General features: G+C 39.0%; 1 protein-coding gene, 1 non-coding gene and 1 pseudogene across 2 annotated transcripts; 1 reads left to right on the top strand and 2 right to left on the bottom strand.

Moving 5' to 3' along the window:
- Nucleotides 1-473: 473 nt before the first annotated feature.
- On the bottom strand, nucleotides 474-14,578 carry LOC103704381 (annotated as a pseudogene).
- A 3,068-nt stretch (nucleotides 14,579-17,646) lies between these two features.
- Nucleotides 17,647-22,255, top strand: LOC120107512 (PI-PLC X domain-containing protein At5g67130-like). The gene is made up of 9 exons (XM_039120805.1): nucleotides 17,647-17,772; nucleotides 17,860-17,928; nucleotides 18,012-18,125; nucleotides 18,243-18,380; nucleotides 20,409-20,507; nucleotides 20,594-20,897; nucleotides 21,019-21,242; nucleotides 21,336-21,422; nucleotides 21,838-22,255. The coding sequence occupies exons 1-9, from the start codon at nucleotides 17,767-17,769 to the stop codon at nucleotides 22,003-22,005; spliced, it is 1,209 nt and encodes a 402-aa protein (XP_038976733.1). The 5' UTR covers nucleotides 17,647-17,766; the 3' UTR covers nucleotides 22,006-22,255.
- Nucleotides 22,256-23,370: 1,115 nt separating this feature from the next.
- LOC120107514 lies at nucleotides 23,371-23,568 on the bottom strand. Its single transcript, XR_005509231.1, has one exon. It is a non-coding gene; the product is annotated as a U2 spliceosomal RNA (small nuclear RNA).
- Nucleotides 23,569-24,298: the final 730 nt, after the last annotated feature.

Genomic DNA, 24,298 nt, shown 5'->3' with positions numbered 1-24,298 from the left:
TAAATAATGAATAATTTTCATCATCATTATCATCTCCATTCAAATCTTTCAGCCATCGAGCAGAACTTAAAATCAGGAAGGCTCTAAGAAAAAACTAACAGGGGCTTGCAGCCAGATTTCTTTCCAGCATTAAACCTTTCAGGAGAGAGCACATTTAGGCATGAGGGTGCCTGCCATGAAACTTGTGTCACCAGTTGGCTTGTAGGGACATCAAATCTATCAAAGTTAGCCTTCTGTAAATATCAAGCTATCCTCCACTATCATCCTTAGATTTCCAAATAGTGCAAACAATGAGGTAAGGTAGATATCAGATGGGCCGGCCAGTAAACAACAGGTTGCTCGCCGGCCAGTAAACAACAGGCTGCTGCACTATAATTGGAGTGTCATAAGATAAGGCTGCATATATCTGAAGCAATGGAGGGAGCCCATGACTAGGACACCCTTCTTTTAAACATATATAAATACACCAAAACTTGTTTGCAAATAAAAGCGCAAACAATTGCATCGCAATCATTAATAAATAAATAAATAAATTTCCATCAAAAAATTACAGTGCCAACCGCCTGCATCTGCAACTCTAATTCTTGTTGGATGCACCAAAAATTACTTATATATGAAGCAACTTAGGTCATGATATCTGCTCAAGAGCAGCAGAAAATCCTAAATTTCTACAACAGCTTAAAAAGGAGATTTTGGAGTTCTTAAAAAATAGAACTCTTCACGGCAATTCCTTGCTTGCAGCAGAAAACCACAGCTGATCACCTCTGCTTCATCACGTCCCTACTGAGCTTCTGATTGCTTAAATAGTCTGGTTGCAAGACAACATCAAACACTAAAAAGAAACTCAAGGTTGAGGAAAAAACCTAAACAGAGTAAAGGCCAGGAGATTGTGGCGAACCACTCTCAAGCAAGATACTCCGGCTACAGCAGGATCTTGAAGTACTCGAAGAAGACTGAAGACATCTTGCATCACCGCTGTAAGGAATCACTTCATTTGGGTGCATTCTCACTCTACTATTCCTTTCCCGAACATAATTGTTGTCTTCATCTTCCACAAGTTGTTCCAAGCTATTGTGCAGCAGATCGCATCTCTCAGTGAGTATTCTGAGCACTTGTTTGATTGATGGCCTTGCTCGTCCTTCCCTCTGGGTGCACCATTGTACAATCCCTACAATCAATTGGAGCTGGTTCAAAGTCGAATGAGTTCCCAATCACATGATCCACCAATTCGGGTAGCTTTGAATCATTCGTCATAAATTTCTGAGACCATTTCACCAGATTATTGCAATCCTGTATCGCTCTTCTCCCAGTCACAAGCTCTAATAATAGAACACCATAGCTGTATATATCACTCTTCTCTGTCAGCTCTTGAGTCACCACATATTCAGGATCCATATACCCTGTAAGTATTGATGTGAAAATAAGTTTCATGTTTGCAATTTGACTATGTAATAGAAAGCAATCACAGGAAATATGTGCCTAATCATTTGACAAATACAAATATGCCTTAGATTAGTTGGGTGGCATCCCTATCCACTTAGGAGAGGTCCAGGCTTCAAACCTTGGTGGTGATATTCCCACCATATTTCCCAAAAAAAGGAAAAAAGATTCATTTGATACATTACATACGAAAGTTATGGTTATTATGGGTTTAAGTTGGCCATGTTTAATAAACAGATCTTCTAATGCCAAATCCTGTATAATTGGTAGTGTCTTCAGATCTCTTTCTTGCTAGAACTATTCCAATTCTTTTTTGGAGGCACTCACCCCTTGATCAACCTTTTAACCTAATACCAAAGACCATTCCTGCACAGGCATTGCTTCTAGCCTCCAAAAAGCCAAAATATATCAAACTCTTCTCCCTATATGTTCCACCTGCACTGCATAGGAACTTTAAATGTACCAAATGTTTCATTCAATTCCTAAATTTTACAACCCATGCACTTCAAAATCCAGACTCTGCTGCTCTCGAGCTTATTTCTTAATTTCATTAGGAGATTTCTATACGACTGCCTACTTACACTGATCATAGACGGGTTAGGGACCAAAGAAACTTACCTGGAGTTCCCCGTATATCTGTGTTCACTGGTTCAAAGCTGATTGCACCATATCTTGAAGCATGCGCAAGACCAAAATCAGCCACCTATGTACAAGCCAAAGGTTGATACCTTTGAAACTAATGAACTGAAAGATAACATCATAAACCAATCTAAGTATGTACCTTTGCTACAAAATTCTCATCCAAAAGAATATTGCTGGATTTAATGTCTCTATGGCAAAGTGGAGGATCACAATAGAAATGGAGGTACTCCTGAATTTGCAAACAAACAAAAAGAAATAGAGAGAGAGAGGTACTATATCAGGGAAATGAGATTCAATTTTATAAGAATTATATGTCTATCTGATAGCAACAAGCAAAACATCGAGCTTCACCATGTCTAATTAGAAGATTAGTTTACATCACAGAAAATAATCGCCGGTATTATACAAGTTTGCCGATCAAAAATTAATTCAAAATTTAAGCACTGATTACCACTAAAGGCTCCTACAAGATACCAGCAGTCCTAAATTTAAGCACTGATTACCACTAAAGGCTCCTACAAGATACCAGCAGTCCTATTTAGAGGCAATCCCTTCCCTATAATTCTGAAATGTAACTAGTATTTGCCTTCTTAAATTCTGGCTTCGATATTCGTAAGAGCATGTTCCCTCACTGAATTAGGGAAACCTCTTGGGACTAAATGATAAAGACAGACCCCACTCATATCCCAAACCATAATGGCAAGTTTTGTTCCCAGGCACTTCCGAAGCCTTGTCAAATCTAATATGATCGGACCACAAGAATCATTCTAGATATAACAGTTACACATTAAAGGTGGCGGTATACCTATTCAACTTCTAAAGTTGGTTGGGTGATTGAAGAAAAGGACCACAAACCTGCACCAACATTCCTGTACCCAATATTTTCTTTTTCGCCTATCTCCCTCTCTACTTTAGTTAGTGTCATTTCAATGGTATCTTAGAGTTCTAGAGAATCCAGACAAGCATAAGCATATCATTCCATATAAATGGACATATGTTAAGCAACAAAGAAACTATAGGATGAAGCTTACAAGCTAAGCAATTAAGACATCGCATAGGATAGCCGAACACAGATTAAGATAAGTTGGAAGATTTAGAAAGAAAATATAACAAAATTCAACTATTTAGGCATTTTTCCAACTTCGAGAAGCAAATGGAGATTGAAAAAAAGGAGCACGCGCATGATATTTCTTTCACATGAGAGACATATTTTACAATAGATTGAGACCTTCTTTGGTGCAGAATAAGGAAGAATATTAGATCAAGTGTGCAACATGATACAACTAAAAAAGCATGCCATGAGCGCCATGAGATGGATCTTAACTGAAAAGCAGAGAATGGAGACCGCCACCTTTCAGACTTTGTAAATTTGTCATGGATATGATAGGAGTGAACAAAAAAATGAAATTTTTAAACAAAATTCTACCATAAATTCAGAAATCCCTTTCAGGACAAAAATATATGAAAGGAAACTTGATTGAGATTATAACAAGACTATCAAATCTAAGTATGTTAATCATTTTCAAAAGTTCAGTTTAATTGTAAAAAATAGGAAGGATAAAATTGAATACAAAATCAAATTGTAGAACAGAATTCTACAATAAACTCAGAAATCACTTTCAGAAAAAGGGAAAGCAGTGAAACATCATTGAGATTATGAAAAGGACCACAATGTTAATTATGCTAATCATTTCCAAAATGTCAGTCGCCCTGTACAAAAGCTTGAGAAAGAAATAGATGTTGCAAGTATCAAACAGGTGGAATGAATGGAACAAAGAGAGGCCTCAGAAATTTGAAGCAGTTATTGGTTACTATTCAGCTAAACCAATCTACTCTCCTTCCATCTGAGACTCTGATAGGACCATTCTAGTAATAGGTATCAGCATGACCATTTTAGTGTAGGTATCAACATGTTGGGCATGAAATCAGATACATGAGCGTAAAACTGATATCGATGACATGAGTATTTAGAGGCAGATGCTAGATCTATAACAGAAAACGATATTATTTACTACAATACATGAACCTTCCGAGTAGCATGAATGAACAAAAGAAAATAAATTGGGATGATCACTCCGTATGCAATGTAGGCTAGAGGCCAGCTCTGTCAAGAGGTCATGGATTCAGGTTGACATGTCGAAGAGTATTGAGGAGACAAACTAGACTTGGATTGAAGTAATGAAAAGGAATTAAAGAGACTGTTCAATGAGCTGAATGCTTTGGATAGGATGCAGCATGATATATGATCCAACCCCCAAAAGATATTATAGAATTTTCTATTTTTTTCCTTTGGTTATGCCAGTAATAAGCTTTACCAGAGCATTGGCTACATCAATGGCAATTTGTACTCTGGTCTTCCAGCTCAGTGGATTTCTCTTTGGTGCTGCATAGGCCAAAAGGAATTATTAATTTTCTTAAAAAAAAGGAAAAAAAACTCAGAAGGGCAACAGGAAACTGATGGAAGGATTACAATGAAGATGATCCTTTAGGCTTCCATTTTCCATGTATTCATACACCAGAAACCTGCAAATGGTGATCCAAGGGAAATAAGCATCAAATGGCAATAACATAGATATCTTATGAAAGAAAGTGTTGAGAAGTGATGAAAAGGAGAACCACTACCTCTCATTCCTCTCAACACAAAACCCTTTCAGGGCAACAAGATGGCGATGGTGCAGTCTAGAAAGAAGCTCCATTTCTCGGGAAAATTCATCCTCACCTTGCTTTGAAACTTTGTTCATCCGTTTCACAGCAACTACAGAACCGTCACTAAATTTAGCCTTATAAACAGTGCCAAAACCACCTTTTACCAATGACAGTGCTGAAATTCTCGGTTGCCTTCTTTATTTCACTGTAGTTGAACCTTTGGAAAACAGGTGATGGACCTGGAGAATGATCAATGTAAAATTGATTATTCATAGAATCAAAAGGTGGCTAGAAGAAGGTCCCCATAAGCAGTTACTCAAGCCCTCAAATCAAGCATATTGGCCTACTGAGGCATCAAAGCAGCCACTGGATACTGTAAATCACCAAAATCACTAAAGCCATTGCCAAATATGATCAGCAATCATCTTGCATAGAAAGCAAAAGTTGATGTTCCTCCTTTTACCCCAGTGAACATTTTTGGTTTCATCACATGCCAAAATGATCTTAGGGATTACTTGGACAAAACAAAACCCTGATAAGCCAAGGATCATAGACAAGTTTTTAAAATCTCATTTTAAACATACATTTTCAACAGTTTCAGCTCTTTCGGCAGTTTCACTCCAAGTTTCGGGGTTTCAGCCAAAAGAGGTCAACATAAATTCTAATAATATAAAAAACGAGAAAAATTAAAGTTATTCTACATCATTTTATTGTCTTGAGATATCTAAAACCATGGTCTTTGTAGCTTGGGTTTTATACTGAAACTGAAGTTATTGAAGCTTAATGCATTAAACATGTCAAAAGAACGTACTTATTAAAGTATCAATATCTAAATATTGAATAATCAAGCATAAGCTAACTCAAGTAGAAAAGAGTATGAAACGAATTATAGATACATATTCTGTGCCACAATCAAAAGAAGAAAAGTGGCCGGCATTAAGGTGATGCCACTAGTCCCAGATATGCCCCAGAATTCAAAGAACTTACAAAAGATCCTTATCTTCCAAAAAAACTGGCTTTCAAAACAGACATGCACATGCATCTTTTCATGTTGAAATGTTGCCTATAGCTTAAAGACACACATCACATAAATGTGTTGATTCCTTGATGGATTAAACTTCAACTAACCCACCATATTAAATGAATAAAAAACTTTAGATAAAATAGCACAGCTAAGATACATGTCATTGAATAATATTTATAAATTTCATGAACATAAACATATTTACTTATTAACCTTAAATTTAAAAAAAAATAATAGTAGTTTCAGTTGGTTCCAGCCAAAAATGGCTGAAACCAACCAAAACTGCCAAAACTGCCAAAACCAGTCTAATCCGTCAAAAATCCCTGAAACTGATTGAAACCATAAATTTCAGTCAGATTTTGGATTGGCTTCAGCCAAGAAGGTCAATTTTAGCTGAAATTCAAAACCTTGGCCATAGCCAAACAACAAACATGAAGCACAATTTTCTACAGGTTGTCAACATCATAAAATCAGGCAAATTTTACCATTTATTTTCTTTTCAAGAACCTAATCATTTTATTTCTTATTATTCTGCTATTCTATATGCATCTGCATGATATTTTTTTTCCATCTTCAACTAACAGAGTACATCTATCGATGTCTTTGACACATAGATGAAGCACAATTTTGATTATAGATGATTTACTAGTATGCAAAGAAAAGAGGTAAAATATTATACCTTCCTGACTTCTTCGGACGTGCGTAGGAGGGAAGGCATTCCATGATGTCTCATTACGATCGTCTGCACTCCTTAGTTCCTTACTTTGTTTGCGAATAAGTAGTACTAAAATTAGCAGCAGTAGAATCGCCACTGCTATAACCCCAATTCCAATTCCTGTAATCAATGTGAGCCGATAGGCTTGCTGATGTTTCTTGACAGGTATGCCAATAAGGTGCTGATTGGGAGCTTGAGAAGAATCAGAACTTGGAGAAGTTGTGGGGGTGAATGATTGGGAAGATGACCCTGCAACATTCACCAATAACAATTTTAGAGAAGAGGACAAAGTCATACAAAGAAAAAATAGTAGGATGTGTGAAAATGCAGAAAGCACCCAATTAGTACACAACCAATATATTCAATAGTTTTGAGTTATAAGGCCTTGTGTTGAACCCACGAATAGAAATTGAAAGTATATAATGATCTAATTCTACAACACTGGCATGCCCCCAGGAATAATGGACTGGTAGCACATGTAAAACGTTTTGGAAGCATGGTAAATGATATCTTTTTCTGAAAGTCTCCACAGAAGTATGGATTCAGATCGACTCCTAATACTTTTCAAATGTTTTGACGTACTATGTACATAACCTTTATTCTATAGGTCTGGAATTATTTATCTTTAACCATTATGAAAGGGAATTGGGTAACCTATAATCATAGTCATGACCATCAAGCCTTATTCCAACTACATTGGGTTGAAAATATGATCCATCCCTACCACCACCACCCAAGCTACAACAATTGTTGTTGTCTCTTAAAATCAATTTTAACAACTTCCATCTGCGATGTCATGAGTCTTCTTTTCCCTTTTGCTATCCCTTTGACACATATTTAAGGCCCCTTCCTAACTGGGACCTTCACAAAACTTCCATGCATGTATTGTTACCATCTCAGTCAACTCTCACCTCACTGCCCTCAATTGTTTCAACTCCCACACCCCCTCCAGTGTAATGTTATGACCTTATAATCATAGTTTTACCGCATATACGCCTTCTATTGTCAAAGCTATCATGCTTATAAAACACTGCAGACCACAATGTTGTCATACAAGATTTTTTGTTTATTCAGTCTCACAAGCACATGTAGGTCAGGTAATAAGTAAAAAGCACCTCTCGTCTTCATCAACTGTGTTTTAGTTCTATTGCATGTCTTCATACTCCTCTCCTTGCTTCAATGTAATAGATCCAAGATAAAAATTAATATACTATTATATATCGTGGTCATCACTCTAAAGCACACTACAACTTTTCTTTGCATTATGTCTGCAATATACTGTAAGGTAGATCTAAGATAAGTTGAATGACTCCAACATAATATTAAACGATTACAGCCTAATATCTCATAGCCATCAAATTGAACCAAGCCATTATTTTAACTTCTATTTTCAACAAAATTGCATTTCATGTGTTATATCTTAAAAATTGACTGGAGACACTTAAAACATTAGAAATAACAATAAATCAGTACATAAACAAGTGTATTGTGGAACTCTAAATATTTTCATTCCCTCCTCCAGTAGGGATTTTTTCACAAAGAAGTTCGCATTTCTTTGACAAAAAAGGGATTTATGCTTGAATTTTTTAACATACAAACAAATATTATGTAATAATGAGCATTAAAAGATGTTGCTGTTCTCTCCATTTCTAAAGAATTCAAATATTTCGAAGTCAAAAAAATATTATATGATCTGATACTTTAGGAGCAAAACAGGAGCACCCATATTATAGCTTCTTGAACCATTTAAGTCAAAACAGTGATATTATAAAAATGGAATTAGAAGGTTACTATAAGTATCAATTCCATTTTCCAGAATTGCTTACATATTTTCCTAATAAATTATTCTGCGACCATCTGGTCCTAACTATTTTACATCTTCTTATTAGATTAAAGGTCAAATGTGGCATCTCATCATCTCTAGCATGAGCTATGTACTTAAGAAATCATAAGACATTGACAAATAATTATATTAAGGGGTTATTTTAGTCGAAGAAAAGCAACCAATTCTCCAAATATCAAACCTGGAAGAATGCTAAGCCCCTGAACACCAAAGAAGCAACTAGCCATGTCAACAGCTACCAAGTTGTCGCCTTGGTTTGCAAGTGCAACAAACACTGCATTGCGACAGACACTTAATGTGACATTATCATCTGCTCCTATAAGATTGTGAAGGTATATGATGCCATAATTTAAGCACCTCTTGCAACTGCTGTCCAATGAAAATGGCACCTTGCAGTTTGCAATGACATCAGTAAATTTAGGAGACTGCATCATTTCCAAGACAGTTCCTCTCCCCTCACACTGATAAGAAACTCGAATTTTGGGTCCCAATCCACAAACTGCAGTTGCACTAGCTGGAATTCCATATAACTTGAATGTTTCAGACACAGAGGTAAGGCAGATATCAGAAAATGCTAAAGGAACTCCCAATTTTCCTGTTGAATTTGCATAATGAGCAACGGAAATTGCGACAAACGCATTAATATATCGGCAGCATTTTCCTCGCTCATCTTGATTTGAACAAGCAGAAGCTGCCAATGTAAAGTTTGCCCAACTAAAATCCAAGGGACAATCTGCATGAATGAATAAAAAAACATCATAAATTAACACCTTTCTGTTAAATACAGGTACAGAACTTAACTGAATCATAATGGCACTTAGATGAAGGATCTAATTATAGAATAATACTAACAACAAAATCATCAAGCCTTTTATGGAGAAAATACATCAACGGGGTGTTAGAGTCCAACACAGTATGAAAATATGTGGAAAACTAGTGTGAGCTAGTACAAAGGCTAGCTAGCTAGGTAGAGCTTTTGTATACAAGGCTGAAAAAGGTCATTCAAACAATAGAATTTGGTTCCTCCAGACAGAATCAAATATCTATAACGACCTAAAATAAGGCTGGCGAAGCCACCGATGTGAAGTATGATATTCTTAAACAAAAACTCATGTAGTTACGACCACACATTTCATAAAAGAAACAGAAAATAGAACAATGACTAGTGAAAAAGCATAACAGAAACAAACAAGCAAATATGCAGCACTCAAAGCAAAGAACTTCAAGGATACAAAACTATGAAATTTTTCAGCACAGACAAGACTAGTATATATAAATATATGAAATAATCAAAATTTTGAAAGTAAAGTTTCCATACTTGAAGTAATGAACTGTATTTGGAGATGCTACATCTAGCAAGACAATTTTAGATTCCTATTTTTGAGTGACTATGACAGTCTTAAGGTTTAGAAAAAGACTGCAAAATAAGAGCAAGCTTGCTAGCACTTTGAAGCATAAGATAAGCATGTTATAGCCAACCAAAAAGCATGAGCTAATAACTGAAGGGACCCATGAGTATATGAGACAAACCAAGGTCCCAGACCTGGCAGATGTAGAGCCTATAGAGGGGCAACTTGCGGCAAGGTTTACCGTACAAATGCCTATCGGCCCATATTGGGCGTACTTTATTGTACCAGTACCGAACTAAGACTCGGTAGGGGAGGCATACCGAGTCTCCGTACCCCAAATTGACCTCCATATCGAGCATGCCGAACACTTGATCAGCATGATACCAGTATGAGAGTCGGTACCAAGACAACAAACCTTGACTTGTGGTCTAGGATAGATGATAGGGTGGAGGGACTGGCTTGTTAAATGGGACAGCTAACTCTCACACTTTGTTAATGTCCACCAAAAGCTTAAGAAGGTTCAAGGTCCTAGACCTAGCCAATGTGGGACTGGTTTTCAAAAATCCAATGATGCATAGTTTGATAAAATTCTGCAGTACAGAGCACCAAAAAAATGATAATGAATGGGATTGTAGCAATTTGGTTGGAATATAATAGGCACTCGATCTTTATCCTTTAAAATTCTCTTAAGAGAAACTCTCAAGGTGATAATTGATGAAGAACATCCATTAAGGAAATATTGGCCTCTTTTTTCTTCATGCCGTGACTACATGCTTTAAAAGGTTTTACTCACTGGAAACTAGTTTCAATGCCTAGTTTTCTTTTATTTTCTTTTCGGTAAGAAAAAGGAGGCTAGATCTTCAACAACTAGTAAGAGAAAGGAGGCTAGGTCCCCAACAAGAAGGAGAAAAACTAAACCGACTCAAACCCAATTCCTCTAGCATCCAAAGCATCAACATTTCTGTGGGAAAGCTCTGAACCAAATGGCCTTTCTAGGATTCTTAGTGCCAAAAAATTGCCAGCGAGCAACGCGGTTACCCTCACAGAAAACGTGGGAGATCTTTAATAGAAGGCGCGACAAAAGGGCATCCCTTCAAATCCAGCAAGCACGAATGATAGGACCTTGAGTTGTATCTAGTGGAGACCAATGGTTTCGGATATCCCTTTCAATCCAAATTACCTTAATAGTTCTTTAGCAAAGGGAGTACTCTCAAACATTTCCAAACACCATGCAGTTCCATCATGATTACAAAGTGATCTGACAAATGAATGATGACAACTACCAAGAGGTGTCCCACTGCTTCACATAGAACAATACCAGCGCCACCAATACCATTAGATTTTAGGGAGCCATCAAAGTTAAGCTTCATCCAGCAAGATGGTGGGCGAACCCAATAACTGAAGGATGATGTATGGGGGTTATGAAAGAGGTTGGAAGAGAAAGTAGCCCAATTGCCTAAATTGACTAATTTCAAGATCAATAGCTGATATTATTTGGCCTTTAAGAGAGCAGAATGGATGACAAAGTTGGGAACCGCTGGATTGTGATCAAAGACATCCTGGTTGCAGTGATATGAAAGGATGGACTGTGCTGAGGCTGTACTAGTAGCTAGCTGGATAGGGAGTTCCTAGCAAGAGGGCAAATAAGGAGACTGTAAGCTCAGTGGAAGGAGTTGCAGAAGAGAGACCAAATTTAAAAAAACAATGCCGGTGCACCTACTCCTGACAAGTTCAGACAAACCTATTCGATGAAGGAATTCTTAGCCATGGAGCATGTCCTAGAAGAGTTTCCATAGAAATAGAGTCGCCCTATCTAATGGGATCTGATCCTCCACGGCCAAAATTGACCACCACACTGTTCAAAGGAGTCAGAACTGGCAAACTTGCTGACCTCATGAATAGCAATACATCTTTGTTGATTAGGGCCCCAACATAATACTTATGGTCGAGAAGCATAGCAAAAAAGTATAGTGAGTATATTGTGCGAGGATGTCGATTCATCTGAAGAATTCAAGCCCGGCTCGAACTTGGCATCAAATAATCTCAAATCAAGCTTGTTCGGAATTATTTAAACTAAGCTTGAATCTGGTTTACAGGCTTGAGAATTAATTTCAAACCAAGCCTGAAATTAGCCCAGCTCAATCAGGCTTGGCTTTGTAAGGCCTGAAAATATTACAAAGATATAACACTATCATATATATAATATATATATACGATCATATAAAAGCTTGATTGATGGCTTGTTAAATTGTTTTAGAGTCTGATAATACATTTCAGATTATATTTAATAATAAGTTTTCTAGATTTATGTTTGAATGTTATGTAAATTTAATTGTTTGAATCAATTAAATGTTAACTCAAGATTCAACAAAGCTTCCGTTCAAGCTTGAGTTGAGCTTAGATTAAGCCTCATACAAGCTAAAATTGACTTTGGCTATTTGACCTCGGCTCAATTTAACACTATCGAGCTGATCAACTAGGCCCATCTTCAGCTTGATTTGAAATGAAGCTCGAATTAGACTCGATTAAATAATAAGCAAATCAAATTTGCTCTCAAAATTTGGGCTAGAAATTAATTTCAAACCAAGCTTGAACAAAGCCAAGCACCAAGCTTATATTGTGAAACATGTTGGGTGGGAGCAAGGTCTGCTGAACCGGTCGGAACCGACCGGTTCAACCTATACCATACCGGTGCCAACCAGCATCGGTACGATACAGCCACAGAATTCGGTTCCGACCCCAAAGAGGATGGAACCGAACGGCTCCTTGCCAGTACCCGGTGCGAACCGGTGCGGTTCGCACTAGTTCAAGCCTGGTACCTGTGCGGACCGGTTCGCACCGGTACCGGCACCGAGGAAGAAAAAGAGGAAGAAGAGGAAAGAAGAGAAGAAACAAGAGGAAGAGAGAGAGGAGAACAAGAAGAAGCTTACCTCCTCTCTCGGGCCGACGAGGATCGTCCGTTCTCCGGTGCGGTTCCGGCCCCTTCTTTGCTCGCGGGAGAAGGGGAAAAGAGAGGAGAAGAGAAGAGGAGAGAGGAAAAGAAAGGAGAGGAGGAGAAGGGTCGGGAAGGAGAGGAGGAGAAGGGTCGGAAAGAAGAATAGGAGAAGGGGGAAAAAAAGGAGAGAGGCCCCGCGTGGGCGCGAGCACGAGTGGGGAAACGCATCCCCGACTCGCGCCTGCACGCGTTCCACGTGGTGCGAACTGCAGACTACGCATAGGAAATCGCGCGCGCGGGGCAACGAGCCCCTTTTTTAATGCCACAGAGTGGCATTTATTGCCACTCTATGGCCGAACGCGGACCCGCGCGTCCGCGCGTTTTTTTTTTTTTTTTTTTTTAAGCGGAACCGGTTCGATATCGGTTAACCGGTACCGGTGTTCACCGGTACGTCGATTCGGTCGGTTCCGCATACCTTGGATGGGAGAGTAGTAGTTTTGAGGGTAAAGCTCCAGTTACATGACGGAAAAAGCAATGGTTGGCAATCAAATTCTCAACTAAAAGATCCATATTGATCATGGTGGGCAGTCTGGAGATAGACAAAAAGTTAATCCAGGGATCTTCAAGCACATAAATGGTTTGACTGTTACCCAAGCACAAAAATAAATTTATAAGCAATCATGGCCTTCCAAATCCATGAGCAACCATTGGATAGTTCATAGGAGGGCCAATTCCCGTAAAGGAATATTTGGCACGTGACAGTTGGGACTATATATTATCATGTTGCAACATAGAAAGCCCAGAGCCTCTTTAGCAGCATTGCCAGTTCCCGGGTTTTGGTTTTCAAATCTGCAAGCACGAAAAGCGAAGCTAGAAACTTGTTCAGTTACCAAGTTTTTCTCTTTTTTTTATTTTCTAAAAACGATTTCCAAAACTTCTGGAAAAAAAAAAAAAGTAAAATCTCTCACGAGTAGCTTTCGCTTTTTCGTTATATATCCAAGATCAAATCTCAATAACCCTGTAGTTTTAGAAAAAGTTATTATCTGCCCAAGGTTTTAGTAAAGCACAACCTAAAAGAGAGTTCCCCAAAGGTCGGAATAGAAACTATTTATCTCATCTAGAGACCTCTGAGCCTTATAGCTTTTTACAGTGCTTTAATATCCCAAACCTCGCCAAATCATTTAAAAATCAAGCTATCAGTTAACTTTATCAAGATGCTATGTCCTGCAACATCAAAATCCCAAAGCATATATAACAATATCGATTGTCCACACATTCACATATTGACATGATCCCATTTATAATTTGTTGCTTTAGGCTTATTGTCTAACACAATGTGGCTAACAGAATCCCTTGGTTCCCCTACTGACATAACATAAAAGCATAACAATGCCCGTTAATTTACAAAAACAAAAAAAAACTCAAATGCAGTTTTAAAATTAGAAGAACATATTTGTCAAAATAGCTTTTTTAGCATATAAACCAAGAAAAAAGCCCATTCCTTGATTCACCACTCACAACAAAGCAAAAGAAATAAAAGAAAGAAAGAAAGAATTATATCACAAAATAAAAAGAAGGCAACACAAATGATTCCATTCAAAAAGCGGCAAAAACACAAAAGGCAACCCCCCACACTGTAAGATAATGAGAACAAAAACAACAAACGAGCACCACCCAATAGTTCAAACAAGAATCCACTTCCAGATTCACATATTCCCACCAGAAAATAAGCTCAAACCAGCACAAAAGTCCATTCTAACTAAGAAAGGGGATAGAAAAAGGTATAGAGATAAAGAAAGGGAAGGAGCAATAAGAACTGACCTCCAGCGATCACGGGATGCTGTTGGGATTCAAGAAACACCCACGCCAAGAACAAGCCCAGAACCAGGGCCGGACGCAGCATGGGGAGCAGCCGAAGGGCCGAGAAAGAGATGGTGACAGTATGAGAGCAGCAGCAGCAGCAGCAGCAGCAACAGCGGTATGGAGGGACTGGTATTTGGAATCCGAGAGTCTAGTCTTCTCCCAGCTGTTTTGTTCTGCTCAACCGCGGGTTAAAGTTCACTCGCGGGTGAGCAGAACGCGTCCCAGAAACCACGCGCTGAAAGTGGGACCGAGGGGCTTCAGAGTGCCGGCCTGGCCGTCTCGTTTCAAACAGCGAACAGCCGGACATGGCAACAACGTGGCAGTTGATGATTGGTCGGAGTTGAGAGAATAGTTTGACACGTCGTTAAAGGGAGATGGTTGCTGTTTGGGACGAGGTAGCTGATGGATGAATGGGGAGTGGCGGGGCAGAGGACTGGCGTCGCGCCCAAGATATCGTGATGGGGGAAGAGAAAAAATAGAATCAAAATAATAATTTTTTATTATTTATTTGAAAGGAAGTGGGCACGGACAAGTTAAAAGCGTGGGCCGAATTGGGATAAAAGGGGTAATGGAGACATGCTGCCTTTCAAAGTGGAAAGTTCCCACGAGAGCCCGTTCATGTGACTCACAAGCAATGCTGTACAGAGGCGTTGTCTGTGCTTACTGACCAAATGGGAGAGTGGAGGGAGAGAGAGAGAGAGAGAGTTACTGAGAAGAATGAAAGAAAGATTTTAAATAAAAAAAAAAGAAAACAGAAAGGTGGCTGTAAAGAAAATTCTTGGAGCATGGCAAAGTAAGCTTATCATCAACGACTTGCCTTCTTTTATTCTCCACCAAACCACCAAAAGCTTACATTTCATTTGATTCGTCAATATGATGTTTCTGACTAGTCCACTATTTGTCCTTCTTAATATGTGACGTAAAATTAGATCATTTTTTTCATGTAGGCTCCATCCATCCTATGTTTAGCTGGGTAATTGATTGACATGATGCACGACCATATTGATGCGATGCGGGATATAATTAGGCTAGATAATACTTATATAATAATATTTTAGTGTATAGTTGTCTGAAGAAGTTCGTTTGCAATGAGCTACCTAAAAGAGATAGCACCATCTCCGTTGCCCCTAACCTCTCAAATCCTAGTATAATAGCTAATTACTTTTCCATCTTGGACAAATGGTGCTTTCAAGAACGAGTTTTCAGTTGATCTACATGATATGTGTTAAACTTATGTCATGCAAGTATTATAGGTCATCAAACATCTTAACTTGAATGTTGAAGGAGTAAGTATTTAGAGCAAAGCTAGAACCATCTTATTAATGTCCTCCTACCTATCATGGTGTATATATCAGCCTTGTGAAAGGAGCATATTAATTGATGTAGAAAGGTGGTTCTTGACCTATGGTAATTGGTTCATTTTGCAAGTCAATGCTTATATGAAAATAACAATGAGAGAGTAACAAAGGATAGATGATGGAAGATACAGTGTTGAGATTCGTGTCGTTCTACATACAGATCAGTAGGACTGCTCCATTATCACACTCATCCTATTTTTCCAAAGCCATGGCAAAATGGAATGCATCTACCAAGAAAGATTGTAGATCTATGAATCCATGTACTGAAATCTAAAGATACAAACACTATAGCTACCATAGCTAGCTATTGATTATGTAACTTCTATAGTTCTTAGATGTCGTATGATTAATTTAGTTGATGGAGGTGGTTCAAAAAAAAAGAGGGGGGGGGATATATTGCTGCTAATTTGCCTACCTATAATTGCCTAATGAAAGAAGGAAAAGAAACAGTTCAACATGCCAGAGGCAATGAGAGGAGGAAGAGAAGAAGAAAAAGAAAAGGAAAGAGACATATTTACGATATACATGATATACATGATGGTCACCCTTCTCCCTCCTTTAATATTGAAGGTATTAGATAAACATTTTAGGGTTCCGATTTTTTCCTTGTATTTTTTTTCCCTATGTAAAGCATTCTAAGTTTGGTTGAACAAGTATTGGAGTCTAATCATGAAGCTAAGATATTGGCTAGTATGGCTTGGATGATTTTGATCCTAGACAAGTATTCATTTACGATATAAGGATTGACTTGACCGAAACTCGGTATATTTATATTCAACCTTTCATATATTGGTATGCCGCGTGATGAATCCCGCATTAAGTATCTAGATTAGGAAGCCAATTGGCTTTGTCAGCCAATTAAAATAGTAATCTAACTTGCATTGCAGTTTCTTAAATTGTCTTTATATCAAATATCAATGTTTATTGTAGTCAAATTGCATCTCTTGATATGTAGAGCATGATCTCAAGACAACTTCACAATGTTCACAGGTAGGAAACCAAGCTTATTAAAGTTTCCTTTTGGATCAAATTTGCTTTCTTTTACTAGAAGGAATTTATCATTTACCGTTAAAGAATTTTTTCACAAATAGACTCTAAGCACATTTTCACATAGGCCCAAAATTAGTGTCTAGGAGATAGGTATATATAAATACACTCCCAAGTGTAGACATAGTTGTATGGTAGAACAATCATATTTATTTCAGAATTTATCCATAATTAAGCAAACAAACTGGATGACGATAAAAATTAGAGACTACAATGCTTAACTGTTTACCCATTTAACTTGTTTCAACCTATTGTAAATTAAGTTAGATTATCTATTTGGCAAAATAGTCTAATTCTGATCGGAATTTTTGATTCGTTTCATATTCGGATTCCCAGATTTTTGACCCCTTATATATCCAGCCCAACTCGTATCAAGTCCATTTTTACTCCAAGGATATCAATTTTGGTCCCCCATTGCACACCATCATAAGCTAACTGATGATTGTTTGAAAGCCACCTCCAAACCCCGATTTCATTAGCTTGGAGAGAACTCGGCAACCGCCTCTAGTTACACACTAGAGTCAAAAATTCGCATCAGTTGTCCGGCAGGTACACGTAAGACGCGCAACAAATTCGACTTACCCACCAATGAACAACTGCATCAGTCCATCACCTCCGGCGCGGCGCGCCCCTAACATGAGTCCGCATCAGTGTTCCGCAGGCACATCCCAACTCATCCGGTCGCCCACTTTTTAAATCGCCGGTCCCTTTTCTCCGCCTCAATGTAAAAGATCCAACAACCGCCCCTGCAACCTCGCCGGCGACTGCCCCCCCCCCCCCCCCCCCCCCCCCCCCCCCCGGGGTATTCCCATCTCGGCGTTTATTTCGTCTCTCTCTCAAAATAAAATACTGACTCCAGAGCCGCAGGGAAAGCTAGAAGAGATAGAGACAAAGAGAACCAGAGATGAAGGCATGTGCTTCTCTAGTTTTCTCTTTTTTTTCTTGTGTCATCGATCTTTCTCTCGCTCAATTCATCTACTGTTTTGTGATTTATTAGGGTTTTCTCTCGGCTGTGGTATTCCTACCGCTGTTCCTCGGCTTAGCTCTCTTTTCCAGTGCCGCCACGGTTCTTCTTTGCTCCTCAAATCACATAACACTCCATCTGAAGGTTTAGTTTCGGTAATCGAGGTTGGTTTTCGAATCCTGTAGGTGGGAGACACATGCGGGGCGGATCGGGACTGTAACACCGGGCAGCATTGCGGCAGCTGCGGGGGTGGGCAGTCTATATGCATGCGTGTCGAGCCCATCGATCCCGAAACCCAGGTGAACAATCGTAACCCCGATCCCTGCTTTTAGTTTTGGTGATTTTGAATGGCTGGTTTTATTGATCTCGGTGAAGGAATTAATTTGGGGATTGGAATTGGGGTTGGGTGGGTGCAGGATAAGCGGCTTCCGTTCAACAGGTACTCGTGGCTGACGACGCACAACTCGTACGCGATGGTGGGGGCCAATTCCGCCACTGGCTCCCCCCTCCTTTCCCCCACCAACCAGCAGGACTCCGTCACCTCCCAGCTCAAAGTACGTATGCCCATCTCTCTCTCTCTCGTTCTTCGCCGGAGATGTTAGGATTTGGGGGCGGGGGAGAACGGCGGTGCTTTTCCTGTTGGACTGGAACGGCACGGTGAGGAATTGGGAAATGGGACCTTTTCGATTTTTCCTTCTTTAAAAAAAAAAAAAAAAAAAAAAAAAAAAAAAAGATCTCGCCGCCGGTGGCGCAATGCGGGCTGACCCGTTCCCGGGCTTTTCTGGGTAGAACGGGTTGTGAGCCGGCGCTGCTGGTTGCCTGCAAGCCTGGCACTAGAAAGTTTCTTTCAATTTGGATACGTGGCAGGGGATTTTGGTCTTCGGACCATTGGATCCACATGCAATACACAAGTTCCATGAATTACACGTCAAGTCCTGTCCTGCTACGTGTTGGAACAAGGACATACTTTAAGCAGGGACTGCAGAGGATCCGACGCCGTGGAAAGGCCAAGGTCGGAATTTTAAAAGAGGAAGGTTGGAATTCCTCTCGCTTTCTTTCTAGATGGCCATCCTTTGGAGGACCCATTCTCGTTCAACCGGGAAAAAAAAAGTCTTTTTCTTCTTTTTAAAATGTTTTAATCTTCCATTCACCTAAACCCAATATTTCCACCCGCCAGGTTTTCCTACTTTAGCGCATGGTCAACTTTTGGCGAGTGAGGATTAACAATTCGCCAATATCTGATTATTATTTATATGGAGAGTAGGTGGAAATATGTATCCATCTCTTGAGAATTGGAATAGAGGAATAGAGAGTTGGTGGAATCCAAATTCTCTAGTAAGTTGGCCAGCTTGCTCTCATCCACCTAATTTTAATTGGAAAGAAAGCGTTTACTTAAAACTTTAGTCTCAAGGAATTGAAATGTGCAACCAACCTCAATTATTCTGTTTAAAAGTCTGGCATCCAATTCCTTACCGAAAGTTATTAAAGTAGAATAATGTGGTTATACTAGCAGAAAGTCAGTCTTTATTAGGCTGCTACTCGGTTGTAAATCTCGGTCTTTGTGCAGAAATTAACTTTTGAGCAACATAGTTTTGCCCTTTTTTCTCTTGTGTATCTGATGGCATTACAGGTATCTTGCTTGGCTTCACCATAGGCTAAAAATGAGACAATTCTTACTATCAGAAGTAACCATATTTGCTCATGTAGTGTATAAGTTACATTCCAAAAAATTGTTCTTGGTGGGATCGCAGATATTTTTCAGACCACCTATATCTGATGTTGGTCTCAGTCATTATGCATCTCGAGTTGCATAGTTGAGTTTGACAATATCTTGCAGGCACTAGTCTCCATCATAGGGTAATAAAATAGTCCACAGTTCTTTCATTTCTTGCTGTGAGATCAGAAGAATTTGCGAGAATTCTTCTCTCTCATCCTATTTATTGTTGTAATCATTTAGCCCTTTACTTTAGCAACCTTTCTCTTGCTAGAATTACTTTGATGCCCGTTAGCATGGGCCCATGTAGGGAGGCCCATATCACATCTTTCATGCGAGCATTATTTATGTGGCAGAGGTTGCACATGCTTATGCAAATATTCACAACGTTTTTAGTTGGATGTATTTGCTTTTTGTTATTCCCCTTTTTGCAATTGAACTAAAGTCTGACAGCCTTTAGGGCTCCAGTGAGTATAAAATATAAAACATGAATGTGGGGAATTATCATATAAATTTGTGGAACCTATATGTTCAGGAAAGGAACAATTTATACTTGTAACAAAATGGTTAATTGACAAAATTTGTTGCTTTTTACAAAATGCTTACTTTTTACACATCTGTGATAGATTGCATCATTTATTCTTTAATATCATCTTGGGTCAATCTAATTGCATTAATTACCATGACCTAATTTACTTGCCTTGGAGGTTATGGTCTGTTTAGCAAACCAATCTGGAGTAAAATAATATCTATATTATGCTTTTGCATCTAATTAGAAGCATAGCATATCATTTCTTTGGCATCCATTGTGCAAACCATGCCTCCCCTATCATCTATTCATATCAAAATTACATTGTTCTGAATGCAGAATGGTATCAGGGGTTTGATGCTTGACATGTATGACTTCGAGAATGGCATCTGGCTTTGCCACTCGTTTGGCGGCAACTGTTACAACTATACTGCTTTTGTAAGCTTTCAGCCTGAACTTTCTCAAGGCATTCTAATTTCTGAAATCCCCGAACTTGCTACTAATCCTGAATAACTACTGATCAGCAACCTGCAATCAATGTGCTCAAAGAAATCCATACATTCCTAGAAGCAAACCCTTCAGAGGTCATCACTATATTCATTGAGGACTATGTAACATCCCCTCAGGGCCTCAGCAAGGTGTTCAACGCTTCTGGGCTCATGAAGTATTGGTTCCCACTGTCCCTTATGCCCAAGAATGGCAGTAACTGGCCTTTGCTAAGTGATATGATCAGCCAAAATCAGCGTCTTTTGGTCTTCACATCTAAGAAATCCAAGGAGGCTTCTGAGGGCATTGCTTATGAGTGGAATTATGTGGTAGAAAATCAATGTAAGAACAGATCAAACCTAAAGCATGTAATGTTGATTAGTTGCATGTTTTACTTTTTTTTTTTTTTTTAGTGTAGTTTTGCTGAGTTTTTTTAATATTCAATGTGGTTTCTGATTTGCAGATGGTGATGGGGGAATGAAAGCAGGTTCATGCCCTAACCGTGCAGAATCATCCCCCATGAACACAACTTCCAAGTCACTTGTTCTGATGAATTATTTTCCAACAAATCCAAACCAAAGCGAAGCTTGCTCAGATAATTCGGCACCTCTTGTTAGTATGCTTAAAACTTGCCATAATTTGTCCGGTAACCGATGGCCCAACTTTATAGCTGTCGACTTCTACATGGTAATTCTACATAAATTTTTCTCCTGTTACACATTTAATGAGTTTGTTGAATTACCATCATTTGAGAATTAACTTCTCAATCCTCTGCTGCAGCTTAGTGATGGAGGTGGAGCACCAGAAGCTACAGATACTGCAAATGGGCACCTTGTTTGTGGCTGCGACAACATTGCCTATTGCAAGGTGAGTGGATCTTATCTCTTTCTAGGGGTAGGACAATAATTTCCAGAACCATCATGCTTGATATGAAACAGAGAATGCATACCAAATGAGTTTAAAATGATAGGATAATGCATTGTGGAAGTTTAGGAGTAGCACTAAATGAAGAAGTTACTGGGAAAGTAGCAAGGATGGTTAGCATATCTATGAGAAAGGTCTGAGGTCACCCACCATGCATGAGGGCTCAGTTTGTGTTGAAAGATCAGGAAAGGAGAAAAAGTTGAGATGAAACTGAGGCTTTTATTGCATTGACTGACCACATTTTGCAACTTGTTTCTAATCTATTTATTGATGAGGGTTTCTTTCAAATGTAAGCAAACATAGTAGTTTCTTTGTGATGCTGTACTAACTTGTTATCTGAACTCATTAATTATAACAGGCTAATGCCACCTTTGGCACTTGCATTGTGCCCCCACCACCACCACCAAAAGCACCAAACTCAAGTGTAAACAGGGACAATACATCAGATGCTTCTTTAATTGGAAGATTCTCTCCTTGGGGTTGGCTATTTAAGATGGTATCGATAGCCATGGTCCTCCTATTATGATTTTCTTTGTTGTAAGTAGCCTATAGTGCTGAGGCGCTCCTTGCTGTTGTATGAGCTGGTAGATTCTTTTTTGCGACATTGTTTGATCCATAGCCTTCAAGCCCTTGACATGTATTACAATTCTTTATAAATGCTGTTGTATGAGCTGGTAGATTCTTTTTCGCTACATTGTTTGATCCATAGCCTTCAAGCCCTTGACATGTATTACAATTCTTTATAAAAGGTTTTGGTTGGATGAGAAAAAATGTTATTATCTTGTCCATGTTGTTTCCTTTGGAAAAAAATTCTTTAAAATACCTTTTTTTGTTTGGTGAAAAAGTATAATCCATGTTTATGGTGGAATGCCAATTGATCCCTAGATCTCTCTTTGGAAGTGGGGTGCCAACAAGTTGAGGTGAGAGCCATGGGCAATCTTGGAGCAAAGTAAGGCATCGTATGGATGCGTAGGAAATCCTCGAGCGAGTCTCCTAGAGGAATAGACTATTTCTGTTATCGTATCTGCACAAAAGCCAAATATGAAGAATCTTCACGCCAGGATCAGATATCTATGGTTTAACTACGTATCTTCACTTCTCCAACTTGTGGTCTGGTGCAAGACATGGGTGGAATTTTGCCATGATATGTGGAATTTTCATGGCAAGCTGTTATTCTGGGTATCTGAAAGATTAGAGCATGCTGATAGATAAGACCGGTTCTTCAAGGTTGACAAAAACAAACTAAAACCCATCACAATTAGATCCGTATCTAGTCCCAATTTTTTTTTGGGCCATGCTCCTACCCGAATCTAGTCCGAATTTTTTGGGGGGCTTGAGATCAGAACCAAAAATTTTTAGATAACCCAGGCCCGAGCTCGGTCCAAATCAGATTAGGACAGTGTATTCGTTTGGGCCAAAAATAGATTTAACCCAATTGAAATTTAATATTTTATAATATTACTTTATAGGTAAATGACTAGTTAAAAACTAGACTCTCTCCTATAACATAAATAAATGATACATGATATATTATTTTCAGCTAAATCCTTTCATTTTAATATTCTTTACTTTTTTTCTTATTTTCTCTAAGTAATAACATATAAAAATAAATTACTTCCATTCGGGCTTTGTTCGGGCTAAGCTTACCCGTACTTAGCCTAAATGAGCAAAGCCCAACCTAATTTAAATGGAAGCCACCTAATTTATTAAAATTAAATCAACGGAAGCCCGAAGCCCTCAGTCAGTAACTTTGGAGGCTTTATAGTTCTCCACGGCCCCAGAACGACCGCTCGTGCACGTTAATAAGCCCAGCCCGTTTGATCAAGCCAAAATTCCCACAAATTATCCGACCGCTACCGTTAGATGCGAAAGTTTTGAATTTTAGTTTTGGTAGGGGTGCGCCAGGCCCGTGCAGTAGTGCAACGCATGGGCGACGCTTGAGGGCCCCAATGGCAAGCCATTGTAGGCGGACCCTCTCCCAAAATAAATTAATTTAATATCATGGTGGGTCGATGACCCACGTATCAGATATTAAACTGATAAGAACAGATACTACACTTGATCTTAGCCAAAAGGCCGAGAAAGGTATGAGATTTCCCATTCCCCTAGGCATCCTTTTATACATACTGCGCTTTGCGCCAGCTATTTGCGCGCTCGATGTGGGACTAAAACTTAGGCAGGCCGCCTCGTGCGAGAAACATGGGAGCATCGGTGTGCTGTGATTGCGCACCGTCTATGGTCGTTGGCCTCAACCGGATACCACCTCTTCGCGCGGAGGAGGTACAAATTAGGAAGAAAAACGAAGTTTGGAGGAAGGAGCAGGTGGTGAACTTTTAATGGATTATGTCGTCTATCAACCAATGTTTTTGAGCACCTCATCTTTTATAACGTAATGCGTGAGACCAGCCAGCCATATGGCTGGGCCGCCAATAGGAAGAGATCAATGGGTTGAGTCGGGATTCTCCACGAAAAGTTGTGCAGCTCTGAATGGCCGCCATATCGTCTGATTATGGAGACAATTATCGTCTGATTATTGTGATCGGATGATGAGGCAATTATCCAGAATTGTACGGCTCTTTATGGTACAAAACATACACCGAAAAGGATCCAAGCTCCTATGGATTAATCTTTTCATAAGAGGACTTATACGTTGTTGAGCCCTGGCATCTCATATATTTTATTTACCATCAATAGATTTAATATATCAAAAAATTTGGTTTATAATAAAGCTCTATCGTGTTGATTACAAGAAAAAGGGGACGAACAAGATGAACCTTTATCTATTCTTCCCCTTGTATTGGCCAATGATATTTAAACGA

Source organism: Phoenix dactylifera, unplaced genomic scaffold, assembly GCF_009389715.1.
Source record: "Phoenix dactylifera cultivar Barhee BC4 unplaced genomic scaffold, palm_55x_up_171113_PBpolish2nd_filt_p 000884F, whole genome shotgun sequence".
Taxonomy (NCBI): Eukaryota; Viridiplantae; Streptophyta; class Magnoliopsida; order Arecales; family Arecaceae; genus Phoenix; species Phoenix dactylifera.
The sequence above is the reverse complement of the archived record's forward strand: the minus strand, read 5'-3'. Positions and strand labels throughout refer to the sequence as shown.

What these genes read in the sequence shown, in the direction of transcription:
- LOC120107512 (XM_039120805.1), top strand. An exon ending in GTTACAACTATACTGCTTTT is followed by an intron (nt 20,508 to 20,593) that starts GTAAGCTTTCAG and finishes ACTACTGATCAG; the next exon opens with CAACCTGCAATCAATGTGCT. An exon ending in TTATGTGGTAGAAAATCAAT is followed by an intron (nt 20,898 to 21,018) that starts GTAAGAACAGAT and finishes TCTGATTTGCAG; the next exon opens with ATGGTGATGGGGGAATGAAA.